The 14,537-nt window shown below is 39.2% G+C and overlaps 9 protein-coding genes across 11 annotated transcripts; 4 read left to right on the forward strand and 5 right to left on the reverse strand.

The window, feature by feature from the left end:
• Positions 1-69: 69 nt before the first annotated feature.
• Positions 70-1,228, forward strand: Gasu_15710 (archaeal ATPase). Its single transcript, XM_005707527.1, has one exon. The coding sequence runs from the start codon at positions 762-764 to the stop codon at positions 1,026-1,028; it is 267 nt and encodes an 88-aa protein (XP_005707584.1). The 5' UTR covers positions 70-761; the 3' UTR covers positions 1,029-1,228.
• An 11-nt stretch (positions 1,229-1,239) lies between these two features.
• Gasu_15720 (uncharacterized protein) lies at positions 1,240-2,258 on the forward strand. The gene is made up of 2 exons (XM_005707528.1): positions 1,240-1,333; positions 1,425-2,258. Exons 1-2 carry the CDS (start codon positions 1,269-1,271, stop codon positions 1,597-1,599), a joined length of 240 nt encoding a protein of 79 aa, XP_005707585.1. The 5' UTR covers positions 1,240-1,268; the 3' UTR covers positions 1,600-2,258.
• A 161-nt stretch (positions 2,259-2,419) lies between these two features.
• On the forward strand, positions 2,420-4,282 carry Gasu_15730 (amino acid transporter, AAAP family). 2 transcript variants are annotated; one of them, XM_005707530.1, is made up of 1 exon: positions 2,420-4,282. In XM_005707530.1, the coding sequence occupies exon 1, from the start codon at positions 2,525-2,527 to the stop codon at positions 3,995-3,997; it is 1,473 nt and encodes a 490-aa protein (XP_005707587.1). In that variant the 5' UTR covers positions 2,420-2,524; the 3' UTR covers positions 3,998-4,282. The 2 variants fall into 2 exon arrangements, with proteins under 2 accessions (XP_005707587.1, XP_005707586.1); XM_005707529.1 differs by having other exon boundaries at positions 2,420-4,130.
• Positions 4,135-7,589, reverse strand: Gasu_15740 (H+-translocating PPase (vacuolar)). The gene is made up of 17 exons (XM_005707531.1): positions 7,416-7,589; positions 7,334-7,353; positions 7,249-7,281; positions 6,977-7,195; positions 6,606-6,929; positions 6,505-6,552; positions 6,348-6,444; positions 6,248-6,297; positions 6,112-6,195; positions 5,924-6,056; positions 5,826-5,872; positions 5,657-5,770; positions 5,500-5,601; positions 5,282-5,431; positions 4,667-5,230; positions 4,543-4,614; positions 4,135-4,492 (listed from the first exon to the last, which is right to left on the reverse strand). Exons 1-17 carry the CDS (start codon positions 7,558-7,560, stop codon positions 4,397-4,399), a joined length of 2,298 nt encoding a protein of 765 aa, XP_005707588.1. The 5' UTR covers positions 7,561-7,589; the 3' UTR covers positions 4,135-4,396.
• A 10-nt stretch (positions 7,590-7,599) lies between these two features.
• Positions 7,600-8,719, forward strand: Gasu_15750 (protein-L-isoaspartate(D-aspartate) O-methyltransferase). The gene is made up of 3 exons (XM_005707532.1): positions 7,600-8,138; positions 8,184-8,470; positions 8,525-8,719. The coding sequence occupies exons 1-3, from the start codon at positions 7,609-7,611 to the stop codon at positions 8,647-8,649; spliced, it is 942 nt and encodes a 313-aa protein (XP_005707589.1). The 5' UTR covers positions 7,600-7,608; the 3' UTR covers positions 8,650-8,719.
• Positions 8,720-8,724: 5 nt separating this feature from the next.
• On the reverse strand, positions 8,725-10,169 carry Gasu_15760 (3-hydroxyisobutyrate dehydrogenase). Its single transcript, XM_005707533.1, has 3 exons — positions 9,966-10,169; positions 9,245-9,915; positions 8,725-9,198 (listed from the first exon to the last, which is right to left on the reverse strand). The coding sequence occupies exons 1-3, from the start codon at positions 10,156-10,158 to the stop codon at positions 9,007-9,009; spliced, it is 1,056 nt and encodes a 351-aa protein (XP_005707590.1). The 5' UTR covers positions 10,159-10,169; the 3' UTR covers positions 8,725-9,006.
• A 5-nt stretch (positions 10,170-10,174) lies between these two features.
• On the reverse strand, positions 10,175-11,829 carry Gasu_15770 (6-phosphogluconate dehydrogenase). The gene is made up of 3 exons (XM_005707534.1): positions 10,841-11,829; positions 10,339-10,781; positions 10,175-10,293 (listed from the first exon to the last, which is right to left on the reverse strand). Exons 1-3 carry the CDS (start codon positions 11,804-11,806, stop codon positions 10,245-10,247), a joined length of 1,458 nt encoding a protein of 485 aa, XP_005707591.1. The 5' UTR covers positions 11,807-11,829; the 3' UTR covers positions 10,175-10,244.
• Positions 11,828-13,399, reverse strand: Gasu_15780 (peptidase S58 DmpA). Of its 2 annotated transcripts, none has more exons than XM_005707535.1 (1): positions 11,828-13,399. In XM_005707535.1, the coding sequence occupies exon 1, from the start codon at positions 13,387-13,389 to the stop codon at positions 12,304-12,306; it is 1,086 nt and encodes a 361-aa protein (XP_005707592.1). In that variant the 5' UTR covers positions 13,390-13,399; the 3' UTR covers positions 11,828-12,303. The 2 variants fall into 2 exon arrangements, with proteins under 2 accessions (XP_005707592.1, XP_005707593.1); XM_005707536.1 differs by having other exon boundaries at positions 12,265-13,399.
• A 5-nt stretch (positions 13,400-13,404) lies between these two features.
• Positions 13,405-14,359, reverse strand: Gasu_15790 (uncharacterized protein). The gene is made up of 2 exons (XM_005707537.1): positions 13,771-14,359; positions 13,405-13,724 (listed from the first exon to the last, which is right to left on the reverse strand). Exons 1-2 carry the CDS (start codon positions 14,311-14,313, stop codon positions 13,524-13,526), a joined length of 744 nt encoding a protein of 247 aa, XP_005707594.1. The 5' UTR covers positions 14,314-14,359; the 3' UTR covers positions 13,405-13,523.
• Between the last annotated feature and the right edge of the window lie 178 nt (positions 14,360-14,537).

Genomic DNA, 14,537 nt, shown 5'->3' on the forward strand with positions numbered 1-14,537 from the left:
AAGTTTGTCTCTTCTTTCGACTCCGAAGTATCCTTATCCAATGAAGATGGTATTTTCATTCCTCAATCACAACAATGAAGAAGACTCGACTTGATACTTCTTGTATTGAGAAATGTTACAAAGACTAGTGTATCATGTTTTGAGGAAGTGACAGACTCTTTGCATTAACTTTTAAAGAAACCGTCTGCTTATAGGAATCTCATTAAAGTGTTTCAACTTTAACAGTAGAAGAAAAAGGACTTGGACGTTCTGATATTCGAGCGGAAGCAGAAAAATTTCTATTTCTCGAATCATAACAAATTCATTTTTTTTGGAAGCTAGTTATATTTTTGTCGTTCAGTTCATTGTGAGTACGAAATATACCAATCAAGTTTTAAGAAACTTTAGATATGACAAGTATTAGATATTACAGAGTGGAGTGTATCATGATGATGATGATGATGATAATGGACAACTTTATTTAAGACCATGTGCTTCTCAATCTTCACGTGTCTCTGCTAGGGAATGGTTACCGATTCCTTCTCGTTGTCAATTGGTTGTTTGTTCGACGTCTATTTTGAAACAGTTTCTTGGATCGAAGGCATGTGAACTATTCGAAAGGATTTTTGCAAAGGGCACTAGCGCTTCAACAGATTCTGATTTCTTTCTCTTGAGTTCTGCATTTACATGCTTGTTGCAGGGAATATCAGGAGATAAAAGAAAGACAAAATGCGCGACAAGTTTCCGTAGCAGAAGCAGGAGAAGAAAGAGATAATCGTCCAATGATGAATATGACTTTTTCACAATTGCAAGAAATTACAGAAAGAAGAGAACAAGTATCGATTGGAAAGAGTTTTTTTTCCAAGTCTGCTTTGTTACCCGATGAAGTTGTAGTACGTTATGCATCGACATTTCCTTATATATTTGGAGACAGTCCTCAATTGATTCGAAGAAACTCACTAGAACTAATGGGCATACTAGAACAATACATTCAACGGATTCTAGTTGCAACGTTGTTACTGGAACAATCAGGAAAAATGAAACAATGACCCGCGGCTTTGAAATTCGCGTTATTTACGGATATTCTTCGTAGAAACGCAGTGGAAAGTTGGCTCGCTGTAGTTGTAAGTGGAGTGAGTGTTCTTATGCTTCCATTATTACTGAACCTTACAGCAGCAACGCTGAACTCTGACTTTAAACTTTTCTATTTTTTTCCAAAAAAAAGATGAATAAAGTTCGACGTTTTGTAAAATTTGAAAACTTGGAAAACTGTTACATTGTATATACAGATGTTTTTCATAATTTCCAAGTTTCTATTTCTGAGAATAGATGAGCGTGTCAACTTGTTCTCAAGGTTCCCTCATCAGAATAAGATGAAAAATTAACTAGTAAGGGTTAACCTTACTCCAACAGAAATAATGTTCTCTCTGTGACGAAAGATTTAGTAACAGAGTACGAAGCAAGTTTTCGGGTATGGTAAAAAACCGAATAAAAGACTTGCAGCAACAAAGAAACGTCCGCAATCATTGCTGTAAGAAGTTTTATGGAAAAATCACAAATTTGGAAATTTTGGTAGACCGTTATCTTCAACGGAATTCGGAAGCAAACTTTCTAGCCTGACTTGGCACTGTCAATTCCAACTATAACAATGCCTTGGAAGGCTACACTTTCCCTTTCAAGATGACCTATGAAAACAGAGTAACATGTTCCATATCAAACACCGAGCCATTCAAAGGAGAGCACCTAATAAGTTTGCTGTAAAGACTTGTTCGTTCGCTGCTCTAGTAAAAGAACAAAAGGTAAAAAATCCAGGATATTCTAAAAGCAAGCTGGGAATGAAAGGCGGTATAAGACAAACAGACAGAACAACGGTCAAGTAAACGAACAAATTTTACAGTCAAGCTGACTGAATATCCAATCTTGTTTTGTTGATAGCAAGTTTGGATTTTTCTCTCTTAAATCCTAGTCAAGTCCTGATAGTGAGACATTACTATATCTTGTCAAATGTAATATCAAATCATCGTTTCACAAAAAAGACAGTAAAATCTTATACAAACAGAATTGCAATAATAGTTCTTAGAGATAAACCATATACCTCTTCTATCAATATAGAACAGCTTATATATTCTCATTAACTTCTGTAGTTCCTCAAAAAATACAATGTCTTAATACACTGTTGCGAAATAGAAGAATTTCTATCTCTTCTATCAGTTACTTTGGAGTGATTACATTAGTGTTTCTGTATCGTTGTGAACGAACATAAAATCGATCCATAAATCCGCAGGATTACTATTTTGGACAGCTGTCGAAATCAATCTTTGCTTCCACTGTTTTCAGTTTCATTGGGTAACTGCTGAAAAGGACGGCTGGCCAATTTTCGAAAATCCAATCATCAGGCAGAGTCATCGAGACATTTTTATCTGATTGGCTGGAAGTATGAGACCGATAGGCTATAAATAGAATAAGCGTCACTGTCTAAAATCAATTGTAGACTTTTTGTTTGTATTTAGTCACCTTCTTATTGTTATCAAGCATAGTTAAGATAATGAAGCTACCTTGGAAAAAGGTTTCCACAGAGAAAACAGCAGAGTTGCACGTAGAGGATGCGAATATGAAGCCAATTCAACCTATGGAAGTAGCTACAGAAGAACCTGTGGAAGAAGGAGAGACAGAGTTTGAGAAAAGTTTTGAAGAAGCCATGAAAGAGTCGTTTGACCTCAGTAGGCGAAGTCGCTCGTCCTCATTCGATCCAAATGATCCAGATAAGGAATATGTACCTCCTCGAAAGATGAGCTGGTGGATGTTAACTTTGTTAATGTGCGGATACATGGTCGGAATAGGTGTGTTATCTATTCCAAGTGCCTTTCAAACGCTTGGATGGATTGGAGGTGTGTTCGTTCTCACAGGAGCATATTTTATTACCACGGCAACTGGTTACTTTCTCTATTACATGGGCTTGAGATATCCTACAGTAAGAAGCTATGCGTCAATGAGTCGTAGACTTTGGGGGAAACCCGGCATGTATTTTACAGCAACTATTGCATATTCTTATTTCTTTGCCTTGTTAACTAGCGATTTGTTAACGTCATCCTTGACATGGAAGAATATGCTTCAAAAGGAGCATATATGTACTGTGGTGTTTGCTGTAATAGCTTATGCGATGATGCTTCTTGCAGGCCAGGCTCGAAGCCTTTTCGAGATTACTTATATTATCTTAATTGCTATTACCTTTATTGTCATTCCCATAATTATCGTATGTGTGAAGGTTCCAAGCATTGGTGCAGGATTAGGAAAGACATATGCGGGTTCTTCAACGAGTTTTTATGAAGGATTAACTGCGGCAATGGATATTATATTCGCATTCACAGGCCATCTTATTTATTTTGAGTTTATGGCAGAATTGAAGAGAGTTGAAGATTTCCCAACAGCTTTGTGGTTGTCACAAACGTTCAGTTATGCATGCTACCTTACACTAGCTGCCGTAGCATATTATTATATTGGTAACACGGGCCACATGGAAAGTCCTGTGACTTTGGTCATCAAACATGGTGCGATACACTATGTGAATGATGTCTTTATGGTTATACACGTGACTATTGCAGGTACTATTGGAGGAAATGTCTTAAGTCGCGCAGTTCAGTGGGGTTTCCAACCTTTGATTGCTGGAGGCTTGAGGAAATTTCGAGATGGTTCTCTTCGTAATAGGCTTTGGTGGCTACTCTGGACAGGCATAACGTATGGAGCAGCATTTATAGTTGCCGAATTGGTGCCCTTCTTTTCATCTTTCATTGGCATTATGACGTCACTCTTCTCTTCTTTCTTGACATTTATGGTGCCAAGTGCTTTTTACTTTTGGGAATTTTGGCACGACACTCGTTGGTATCAAAAGCTCTTACCCTTCTTTTGCTTTCTAGTCGGCTTTCTTATGTTGACGTTGGGAAGTTATGGAACTTTTAAAAGCTTGGTTGTTGCCATCGAGAGCACTGGAAAGCCTTTCAGTTGTAATCGTAAATTCTAAATAGTAATATGATGTGGAAATTATATACTGTTCAATAGCTTGTTGTTTTAATTTTTTAAAACCCATTTAATATTTTGTCCAACTATTTTGAAGTGTCATACAAATATGTTCTGTCGAGTTATTGCATGATTACGACAATTGAGCACTCTCAGCATAGTGTACGAAAGAAAGAGAGAGCAAGCAAGTGTGAATAGCTGACTATTAAGAATAGATCTAGACCAGTCCGTTATAAACTCACCTATGAGCAATAAATACAGAGAATGAAATAAATCACACGTTCTTTAACGTTACCAATGCATTAGATTCCAAAATGTTTGAAACAAACCAATGGTTTATTACTGCTCTAAACAAAAGCACAAAGATAAAAGGCACGATGGAGAAATACCGTGGTATGTCTCGTTAACCAGAAATGACTTCGATTCCTGCAGACGTTAAGAACAGTGGACCGAATACTAGTGTAAGCGTTGATAGCAATTTGACTAATACATGCAATGACTAGAAAAAATTAGCTCAAAGCAACTCCACGCTAACGGTCAGTTACTCACTGGTCCTGCGGTGTCTTTGAAAGGATCACCTACAGTGTCTCCTGTTACACTGGCTTTATGAGATTCCGAGCCCTATGAACAAACGTCAATAAAAGTAATTCCATCAACGAAATAGAATCTATACCTTTCCTCCATATGCACCGGTTTCGATATACTTCTTAGCGTTGTCCCATGCGCCACCGCTATTGTTCAAGAATAGTGCCATAAGAATTCCAGCAATAGTTCCAACCATCAAAATTCCAGCAGAGACTTGTACTCCTAGCAGAGACTTTCCTGCAACTCTTCCAACCCATGAGGCAAGAAATCCTACGAAAAGTGGGACAAAAACAACTAACAAACCAGGGACGACCATTTGTTTAAGTGCCGCATTGGCAACAATAGCCACACACTTTTCATAATCGGGTTTCTCGCTGTATGTCATAATACCAGGTTTTTCACGAAACTGTCGACGAACTTCATGTACCACTGCTTGGGCTGCATTGCCAACTGCGCGAATAGCTAGTCCCGAGAATAGAAACACTAACATAGCACCTATCATGCCACCAACAAATACTTCTGGTTGACTCAAGTCTACCGCCGTGAGAGCACGACTTGATGGTAAGTAGTTGTTCACTTCATCAATGTAAGCACGGAATAACAAAAATGCCGCCAATGCTGCTGAACCAACTGCATAGCCTTTCGTTAAAGCCTAAATAGAGTTAATTGTATGAACTGCATAGTTAACAAATCAAGAATTTACCTTTGTTGTATTGCCAACTGCATCCAAACGATCAGTGATTTCTCGTACTTCAGGTGGCTGCATTGACATTTCTGCAATACCCCCCGCATTATCTGAGATGGGTCCGAACACATCCATTGCCAGAATGAAACAACTTGTGGAGAGCATTCCCTAAAATGACAAAGTATAGTAACCACTCCTTGTCAGTCGTTGCTATTCAAAGTACATAAAATACTCACCATAGTTGCAACCGCGGTACCAAAAATACCAGCAGCAAGTTTATTAGACAGACCAGAAGTTGTACCCAGCCAGTACACAAGTAATAAAGCAATGGCAAGTACCTAGTAAAGGAGTTTATGGAGATTAGTATTTATCTATATAAAAGGAAACACTAACCATGATAGGAAGTGCAGTAGATTCCATTCCAACAGACACTCCTGCAATGACATTTGTTCCAGAACCCGTAGAAGATGCAGCTGCAATTCTTCTTACAGGATAGTACAAATAATCCTGTAATGGTTTAGCTTCTCTATCGTTGTATATATAAATGCAATGTTTCACTTACAGTATAATATTCTGTAATAATGACAAAACAATATGAAGTTACTATTCCTTAAAAGAAAATCGATAAAGTGACTCGTAGTTCTCATACAAAACACTTACCAATAGTAGCACATAAGCCAAAGTGCCACCATGCATTGGGTGCTTCACTCGTCTGCAAGGCAATATAGCACAATACCCAGATTCCAACAAATCCCAAAGCCATTGCAACTACGAAACCTCTTTTCATGATAGCCTAAAGATGTGCAATCCATTGTAAACTTCATAACAAAAAGGAATTCTTAACCCACCATTGGATCTTCGTACTCTTTCGATGACTTGGAACCACCCAACAATGGAGCTGATTCCGAGCTTCCGCCACTCTTGTTCAAGCTCTAAATTCAATCTTAAGCAACTTTATAACACCAAAAGCTATCAAACTATTACCTTGTCTTTTGTTCTTACTGCCATCGTTCCAATACTGCTGCTGAAAATACCTAGAACCACAGTAACGACCAGAACAGAGTTACAGATATTCCACAATTACCCAAAGCATGAACAAATAATGGAAACAAAGTGAAAGTGATCTGCTCACTTTCGGGAAGATTGCAGGTTCTACTCAAGGTAGCTCCTAAAATCATTGCCTATCAAAGAATAATATTTACAACCTTCAAAAACAAATATTCAATAGTGATCGAACATACACCAATATTTTCTGCTGCAATAGATTCGAAAAGATCAGCACCACGACCCTAATCAAAACCTTCAAAAACAACAGTTAACTTTATGGAAACATAAAACATACTGCACAGTCTCCAACATTGTCTCCAACTAGATCTGCAACAACTGCAGGGTTCCTAGGATCATCTTCGGGTATTCCAGCTTCGACCTTTCCAACAATATCCGCACCAACATCAGCCGCCTTTGTGTAAATACCGCCTCCAAGTTGAGCAAAAAGTGCTACAAACGAAGCTCCAAAACCGTAGCCGACAATAAGTAAAGGAACCTGAGCAGCACTAACACCCAATCGTTGGAAGGAGCCATAGACGAAAGCATAGATAAGAACGATTCCAAACAAGCATAACGTCACAATCAAAGTAGATGCGAACGCTCCACCACGAAAGGCAACCTACAACAGCGTTCAAACATTTATATCAACAAATTACTTTCAAATACCTGAATAGCTTCGTTGTATGATACCTTCGCCGCTGCTGCAACTCGAGAATTAGAGCGTACAGCAACCCACATAGCAACTAAACCCGATATTCCAGAAAAGAAGCCACCCAAAAGAAATGCAATGGTGCAAATAGAACGAATGCCGAGAGAGCCGATGTTTGCTTCGCTGGGGTTTACCGGACGATAACCATAGGATAGAAATATAATAAGGGCTAAAACCTAAAACCTTTTTGTTAGCCAACTGGAGATATGATCTTCTTCTTTGATCTCACCAAACTAAGGCTAGCAATCGTTCCATATTGTGTCTTAAAGCAACAAGGTGAAAACGATCCTTTCGATAAAAAATATATTACCAACCTTAAAGAACCCATTAGCCCCTAATTTCAAATGTCAACTTGGTCACTTCAATATACAAGGGTTTATAAACAGTAGATCTCACCTTCTTGGATCGGTCTAGCCACGTCTTGCATCTCCTTTGATCCTTCCTTGTGTGAAAGGACCCAGTGTGCTAACCATCCTGCAAAACAAAGAGCAACAACACATACGCCTACCAGCACCCATAAAAACTCAACCGCACTTGACATTGAATACTAAAGAAACTCTTCACCAACGAAAGGACAATTCGATGTTGAATGTGGAACAACTCTGGTTGGAGTAGAAATAAATTTGGGATCGACGGCTGGTCCGTTCAAAGTAATAAGACTTTTTTTGTCAGTTTCATTAGTTCAGTGAGAAGCCTAAGCAACTGGTACTCCACCCTTATATCACGTAAATCATACAAAGGGGTTTTCTTTCTAGAGAGAAGAACTTTACAGATAGCACAAATTGGTTGTGGGGAACGTGTTGGTCGACAGTTATTTCGAAAGAGGTTTCTATATCAATATAATATTCGTAGAGCCATGGCATGGCTCTCTCGTGGTAGGAACCAGGCCGAATTGGTAAAGGCACTGAAGGAAAATGGACTGATAAAAACGGAAAGAGTTGAGAGGACGTTGCTTGCTGTAGATAGAGGCCATTTCTGTAAATATAGACCTTATGAAGATGCTCCACAACCCATTGGTTGGAATGCGACCATAAGTGCTCCACATATGCACGTGACGTGTTTAGAATTGCTCAACGAACACTTGAAACCTGGAAGTAAGGCATTAGATATTGGGTCGGGGTAAGTCAAGATTTTTGGTTGTATAAAGGGATTTACTTTATGTAGTTCTGGTTATTTAACAGCTTGTATGGGTATTATGGTTAGACCAAAGGGTCTCGTTGTGGGTATTGAACACATTCCGGGTCTTGCTCAACAGTCTCTTGAGAACATTGAAAGGAGCCAGAAGAGTTTATTGGAAGAAGGGGTTGTAAGAGTTATGGTAGATGATGGAAGGAAAGGCTTCCTGGAGGGTGCGCCATTTGACGCTATTCATGTCGGTGCTGCAGCAGGTACCGTTCCTCGAGTACTTTTAGACCAATTGGCTCCTGGTGGTCGCATGTTGATACCAGAAGGTAAGTGTCTCTCTTTTTTGCAGACGTGAAGGTTAAAAGGAAATTGCTTGTTAGGTACGTCAGAACAAGAGTTGGTTCAATATGACAAGGCAAAAGATGGCACGGTTTCGAAAAAGCATATTACCTTTGTTAGATATGTTCCGCTTTGCTCTCTGGATCAGCAAATTCGTGGCATATAGTTGACTTTATTGCTGATATTATTCGAACTCTACATGTCCTGTTAGAAGGAAGAAACAAAGTTAACTCACTGATGCAAAGTATTGTCGTGGATTTGCTTGATACAATATAGTATAATATGCGTTGTATAGAAAACTGCTTTTCATATGATTTACAATTCACTCTTTTCTGATACACAAATAAAGAATTATATTGAACGATAATAGACAAAAGAAAACTCAATACAACGCGTTATATTCATAAACGGCAAGAATGAAACACAAAACAGGCAAGTAGTAATATCAAAGCAACAAATACCGAGCAAACTCGGTTTAAAGAAAGCGATCTTATCACTAGCTCACTTGTCCTTGATTACTCATTCATGACATCTTTGGAAGTTGACATCCGTTCAGCAACTCTAGCGTTTCAATCAACGCTTGCGTTCCCTTCTTTGCACCTCCGTTAGCCATTAAGGACACATAAAGCTGCTGTGCAAGTGCTAAACCTGGTAATGAAATTCTCATTCGTTGACATTCTGCCAATGCGATGCCAAGGTCCTTTACAAAATGCTCCTTATCAAAGTTAGTCATTTTATAAAACACTTGAGATAATACATACGACATAAAAGCCAGGGGCCATGTCTCTTTTCATAATACGAGGAGAATATGCTTGCAAAGAGAAAGAGGCTGCACCACCACTTAAGACAGCAGAGAGATAAGTCTCCAGATTCAAACCTGCCTTGTAAGCATATATGAGTCCTTCACACATTCCAATCATATTGGAGGCAATTGTTATTTGGTTGGCCAATTTGGCATGTTGTCCAGAACCAGCTTCTCCAAAGTATTTGATAGTTTTACCAAAGCAACTCAATAAAGGTGACACGGACTCATAGGCAGACTGTGAACCACCCACAAAGACAACAAGTGTGCCATTCTTAGCTCCCACATCTCCTCCAGTAACAGGGGCGTCTAATGAATATTTTCCTTGTGAAGAAGCCACTTCTGCTATCTCTTTTGCCAAACTAGGTTCACTAGTTGTCAAATCTATAACCACACCTCCTTTTTTCAAACCAGCCAATACTCCTGAACTTTGGTCTAGGATTACCTGACGAACATCGTGAGGATATCCCACCATAGTAAATACGACGTCACAGTGCTGAGCGAGTTCCTTGGGAGACTTGCAAACTGTGGCTCCCTTTTCAACCAAAGCCTGTGCCTTTTGCATAGTCCTGTTGTAAACAAAAAAAGGCCCATATCCCTTATCCATACAATGTCTGGCCATATGAACACCTAAGTCGAGTAAAAGGTGTTTACAAGGGTAACCACAACTTTATTCTTACCCATAACTCCAGTTCCTATCCAACCCATTTTTGTTTTTCCTGGAATCACTTCCATAGTATGCGATTCTGTTGCCTGTGTAGATAAAAACCTTAACCTATTAATACCGGAGCTACTCCTCCAATGAACAAGTGGCAGAGACCCAAGTGCTCTAGTTAGCTGTAATAAACAACCCCCAATACGTTGCATGCCCATGGGACAAACTAAGCATTTAACAAACTGAGTTGAAACGGACAATCCTTACAAAGGTATTTATTGCAATCAGAAAACTGCAAGAGAAACTATAGTTTGTAAGCATTAGAAGTAACACGACCACCACTACCAGTCCAACTATAACGTGTTAAAATATAAGACAAAAACCAATAGGAAACTTACTCTGTATGGAAATACTTGCCGCGTGGCTGATCCACTCTTTCATACGTATGAGCACCAAAATAGTCTCTCTGTGCTTGTAAAAGATTTGCTGGGAGGCGTTCTGAACGATAGCCATCAAAAAAGGCAAGACTGGAACTAAAGGCGGGACAAGGAATGCCCATATAAGCTGCTTGAGCAACTACATTTCTCCAACCTCTTTCTCCCTTCAATAGTGCAGCTTTGAAAAAGTCGTTCAGCAACAGATTAGACAATTTGGGACTTTGAAGAAAAGCATCACGAATTTGTCCCAAAAACACTGAACGAATAATACATCCACCGCGCCACATTAAAGCAATACCTCCATAATTCAGATTCCAACCATAGTGACTGGCTGCCTCTCGTAATAACATATATCCTTGCGCATAACTAACAATCTTGGAAGCATACAAGGCGTCATGAACATCCTATCCAACAAAAAATTTTAGAAATACGGCGTGGATATGATAAACAGCATTTCAATAACCTGAATGAACGCATTCTTATCATGAATGGTCACATTGGACGAATACGAACCAAACGTCTTTGATGCAATTAGACGTTCTTCCTTCATAGATGACAGAATTCGCGAAAATACAGCTTCTGCAATCAACGTTACCGGAACATTGAGGTCCAACGAAGACATGGCAGTCCATTTACCAGTTCCTTTCTGCTCAGCTGTGTCCAAAATCTTCTCCACTAAATCGGAGCCATCAGTATCCTTAAACTTTAAAATATTTGCGGTTATCTCAATCAGATAAGAGTTTAAAACTCCGCTATTCCACTGCGTGAATACATCTGCAATCTCTTCGTTGCTAAGCTTCAAGCCCCGGTGCAACAGATTGTATGCTTCACAGATAAGTTCCATGTCTCCGTATTCTATTCCATTGTGGACCATTTTCACATAATGGCCAGCGCCATCTTCACCTACCCATTCACAACAAGGCTCTCCGTTGGCCTTAGCACTAATAGCCTGAAAAATGGGTTTCACTAACTTCCAGGCTTCGGACGAGCCACCAGGCATAATGGAAGGTCCATGTCTTGCACCTTCTTCACCTCCAGAAACTCCTGTTCCAATAAAAAGCAATCCTTTGGCCTCAACTTCTTTAGTTCTTCTCCTTGTGTCCAGAAAGTGTGAGTTTCCCCCGTCAACTATAAGATCCCCAGGAGACAAGTAAGGTAGCAGCATAGAGATGAACTGATCAACTGCTTCTCCAGCTTTCACCAGAAGAATGATTATTCTTGGTTTCTTTAAAAGGGCACAAAACTCTTGCAACGAGTGTGCACCTACTATATTGGTATTTTTGGCTTCACCGTTCAGAAAGTCGTCCACTTTAGAAACTGTTCTGTTAAAAACGGCAACTTTGAACCCATGATCATTCATATTTAGAACCAAGTTTTGTCCCATAACTGCTAAGCCTATCAGACCTACATCTGAAGTTCCACTCGCCATTTTTCTGTAACAAATTTCAAAATTTCCGATATCTTCTTTAATATTAAAAAGAAAACAGGAGATTGAGAGTACTGTGAAAGACTAGATAAAGTTGCTTCATTTTGAATAGAAGCCATTCTTTTCTATTGGAAACAACCTCATTTTTGACAAAACATATCTATTCGACGTTCTCCTCTTAACCCGCCCAATTATTGTCTTTCCATGGATTCATTCAAACAACAAAAGAAACAACATGCTTTGAGAGTAGGCCAGGTAAGGCACAACAAAGAACTAGATAGAAATATTCTTTTTATTTTAAATAGAATCTCGATAATATTCTTGCAAGTCTCACGGATATATTGGGTACTTTTGAGATACTCGGCAGTTCACTTTCTCAACTTGAAGAAAGAAGAAGGGTATTTCAACTACAACAGGAGAAACCACATGAACAAGAAAACTCAAGTTGTCCTGAATAGTATGACAGTGTTGAAGTATCATGTAACAATATAGATTTCATACTATTCTTTTTTAAAATAGTCTCTATAGGATAAATACATACCGCTACTCTTTGCCTCCCACATAGCTCTCCCAATACTCCTCGTCACACAATCCGCTGCAATAGCTCCTATTAAAGAAACTACTCTAGCTCGATGAATATTACCTTCTTGAAAAGTTGGCAAAGAATAGTTTCCTGTTGCTAATACAAATATCGCATCACCATCTACTAATGTATGGGAAGGCTTTATACTTCGTGCAATACCATCATGTGCCATGATAGCAACTCGTTTTGCTTCTGCAGGAAATAAAGCTGCATTGGTTGCAACCACACCTATTACTGTGTTTTCGTGCACTGTCATAGAAGATTTGCAATCTTCGACTATCCCTATAGGTATAGAAAATTTTGACTGAAAAGAATGATACAATTGTTCTTTCATTCCACCCATTTCTCTGTTCTGTTCCCAAAAAGAAGCCCAAAGAATATCGGAACCTGGAATAACTGGAGAACCGTAGGAGTTAACTGCCATTAGAGCTCCTACTTGCAGTTGACCATTTTCTTCTATAGCAGAAGCACTTCCTAAACCTCCTTTATATGCTCCAGCTCTCGATCCTGTTCCAGCTCCAACATTTCCTAGACGAATACTTGCAAAAGGCCTTTGTCGTAACGCTTGCAAACAAGCCTTCTTTCCCAATTCTTGATAGGGAGAAATAAACTCGTCGTTCTCTTTCCAGTTTCCTCCATTTCCTAAATCAAACAGTACACAACCAGGAACTATAGGAACTGCAGGCACTCCGTGTGGACGAAATGCATTAAAACCTTGTCCTTGTTCAGTAAGAACTTGAGTGACACCAGAACCTGCATCCAAACCAAAGACTGAACCACCAGAAAGAAATACCGCATGAGATAAACCCACTAAACAGTCAGAACGAAGCGCATCAGTTTCACGAGAGCCTGGGGCACCACCAGACACAGAAACTCCAGTAGTGCAAGCTTTCGTTGGTACAACTACTGTAGTTCCAGTCAAAAGTGTTTCGTGTTCCACTGAACCTACTCTTACTCCTTCGACATCTGTTATGCTGTTTGTATTTCCCGGAAGTAGTCGCATAATATCTCTAAAAGTTAAGTTTCTAGAACCTATTCGCAAGGAACCCGAATATTTTCTACCCAAATCATTTTATTTCTCATTCCTTCCAAAACCAATGAGCTGATGACCCGATAAACCCTATACCTCTTGAACGACTATGGATATAAGGCTAAAAAACGATCAAAGTCATGATACAACTTTTTCAGCCACTTCTGAGTATTTTCAATTTTCCTACGAGTCCTTGTTTTGTCGTCGAGCAGTCCTGAAACCGACTCGAGTTCGTTTACATCTTGAAGAATGTTTCTCACAAAACGATCAGTTGTTATTTGTGTCTCTTCATTAAATACTCGATTTGCCTAAATGTTCTTCAAAATTTATTAGAAAGGAACACATTTGACATACTTTGTTGAGATCATCCCGCAGTTGAGCAACGTTGAAGCCTTCTCTTATCAGCTGCTGTATCTCCATCTGTGGGTTTTGTTGAAAGGCACTACACATATCCAAGACCTTGTTACGATATGCTTTCAAATTTTCTATACCCTTTTTTACTTGTGGATCTTTCATAGCATCTGAATCCAGCTCCACTGATTCACTGGTCAAGGCCTCTGGAGAGTTGTAACCCGCTTTTGGAAATACTCGCTTTGTCCAAATTTCAGCAAAGTTATGTTCCTCAGCATAACTTTTTCCTGGCTTCAGCAATCCCAATAATAGTACTTGAGCGATGGAAATAACGAAAGCTCTTCGGTTGTGTTGTTGCTCCTTGTTCCAAAGGATTGGCTTTGCTTGAGTTTCCCTTCCTTTGAAGGAACTCTTCATAACAGTATTACAATACAAATACTTATGGTTCTGTATATGTTTCGAGAAAAGTTTTTTTCTATGTCCAGAACACAGCTTCACTTGGCAAGGCAAAAAACCACAGGTCTCAACAGTCGCTCTTGTAAGCATCTTCTTCCACAAAATCACCACAAACGAAAATTTCAAAGTGGATTGATGAAGACTAGTTCCTCCGTAGTAGAGTATTTAATTTTTGATAAAGTATATGACTGCAAGGTGAAGACTAAAATGGAGCAGTATGCTATTCTGAATAACTTGAAAGAGCATGAAAGAAGAGGCACATTTTGAACGAGAACTATCCATTCAGTCATAAACTTTGCCCTTGAAACAAATGA

Source organism: Galdieria sulphuraria (genome assembly GCF_000341285.1).
Source record: "Galdieria sulphuraria unplaced genomic scaffold scaf_10, whole genome shotgun sequence".
NCBI lineage: Eukaryota > Rhodophyta > Bangiophyceae > Galdieriales > Galdieriaceae > Galdieria > Galdieria sulphuraria.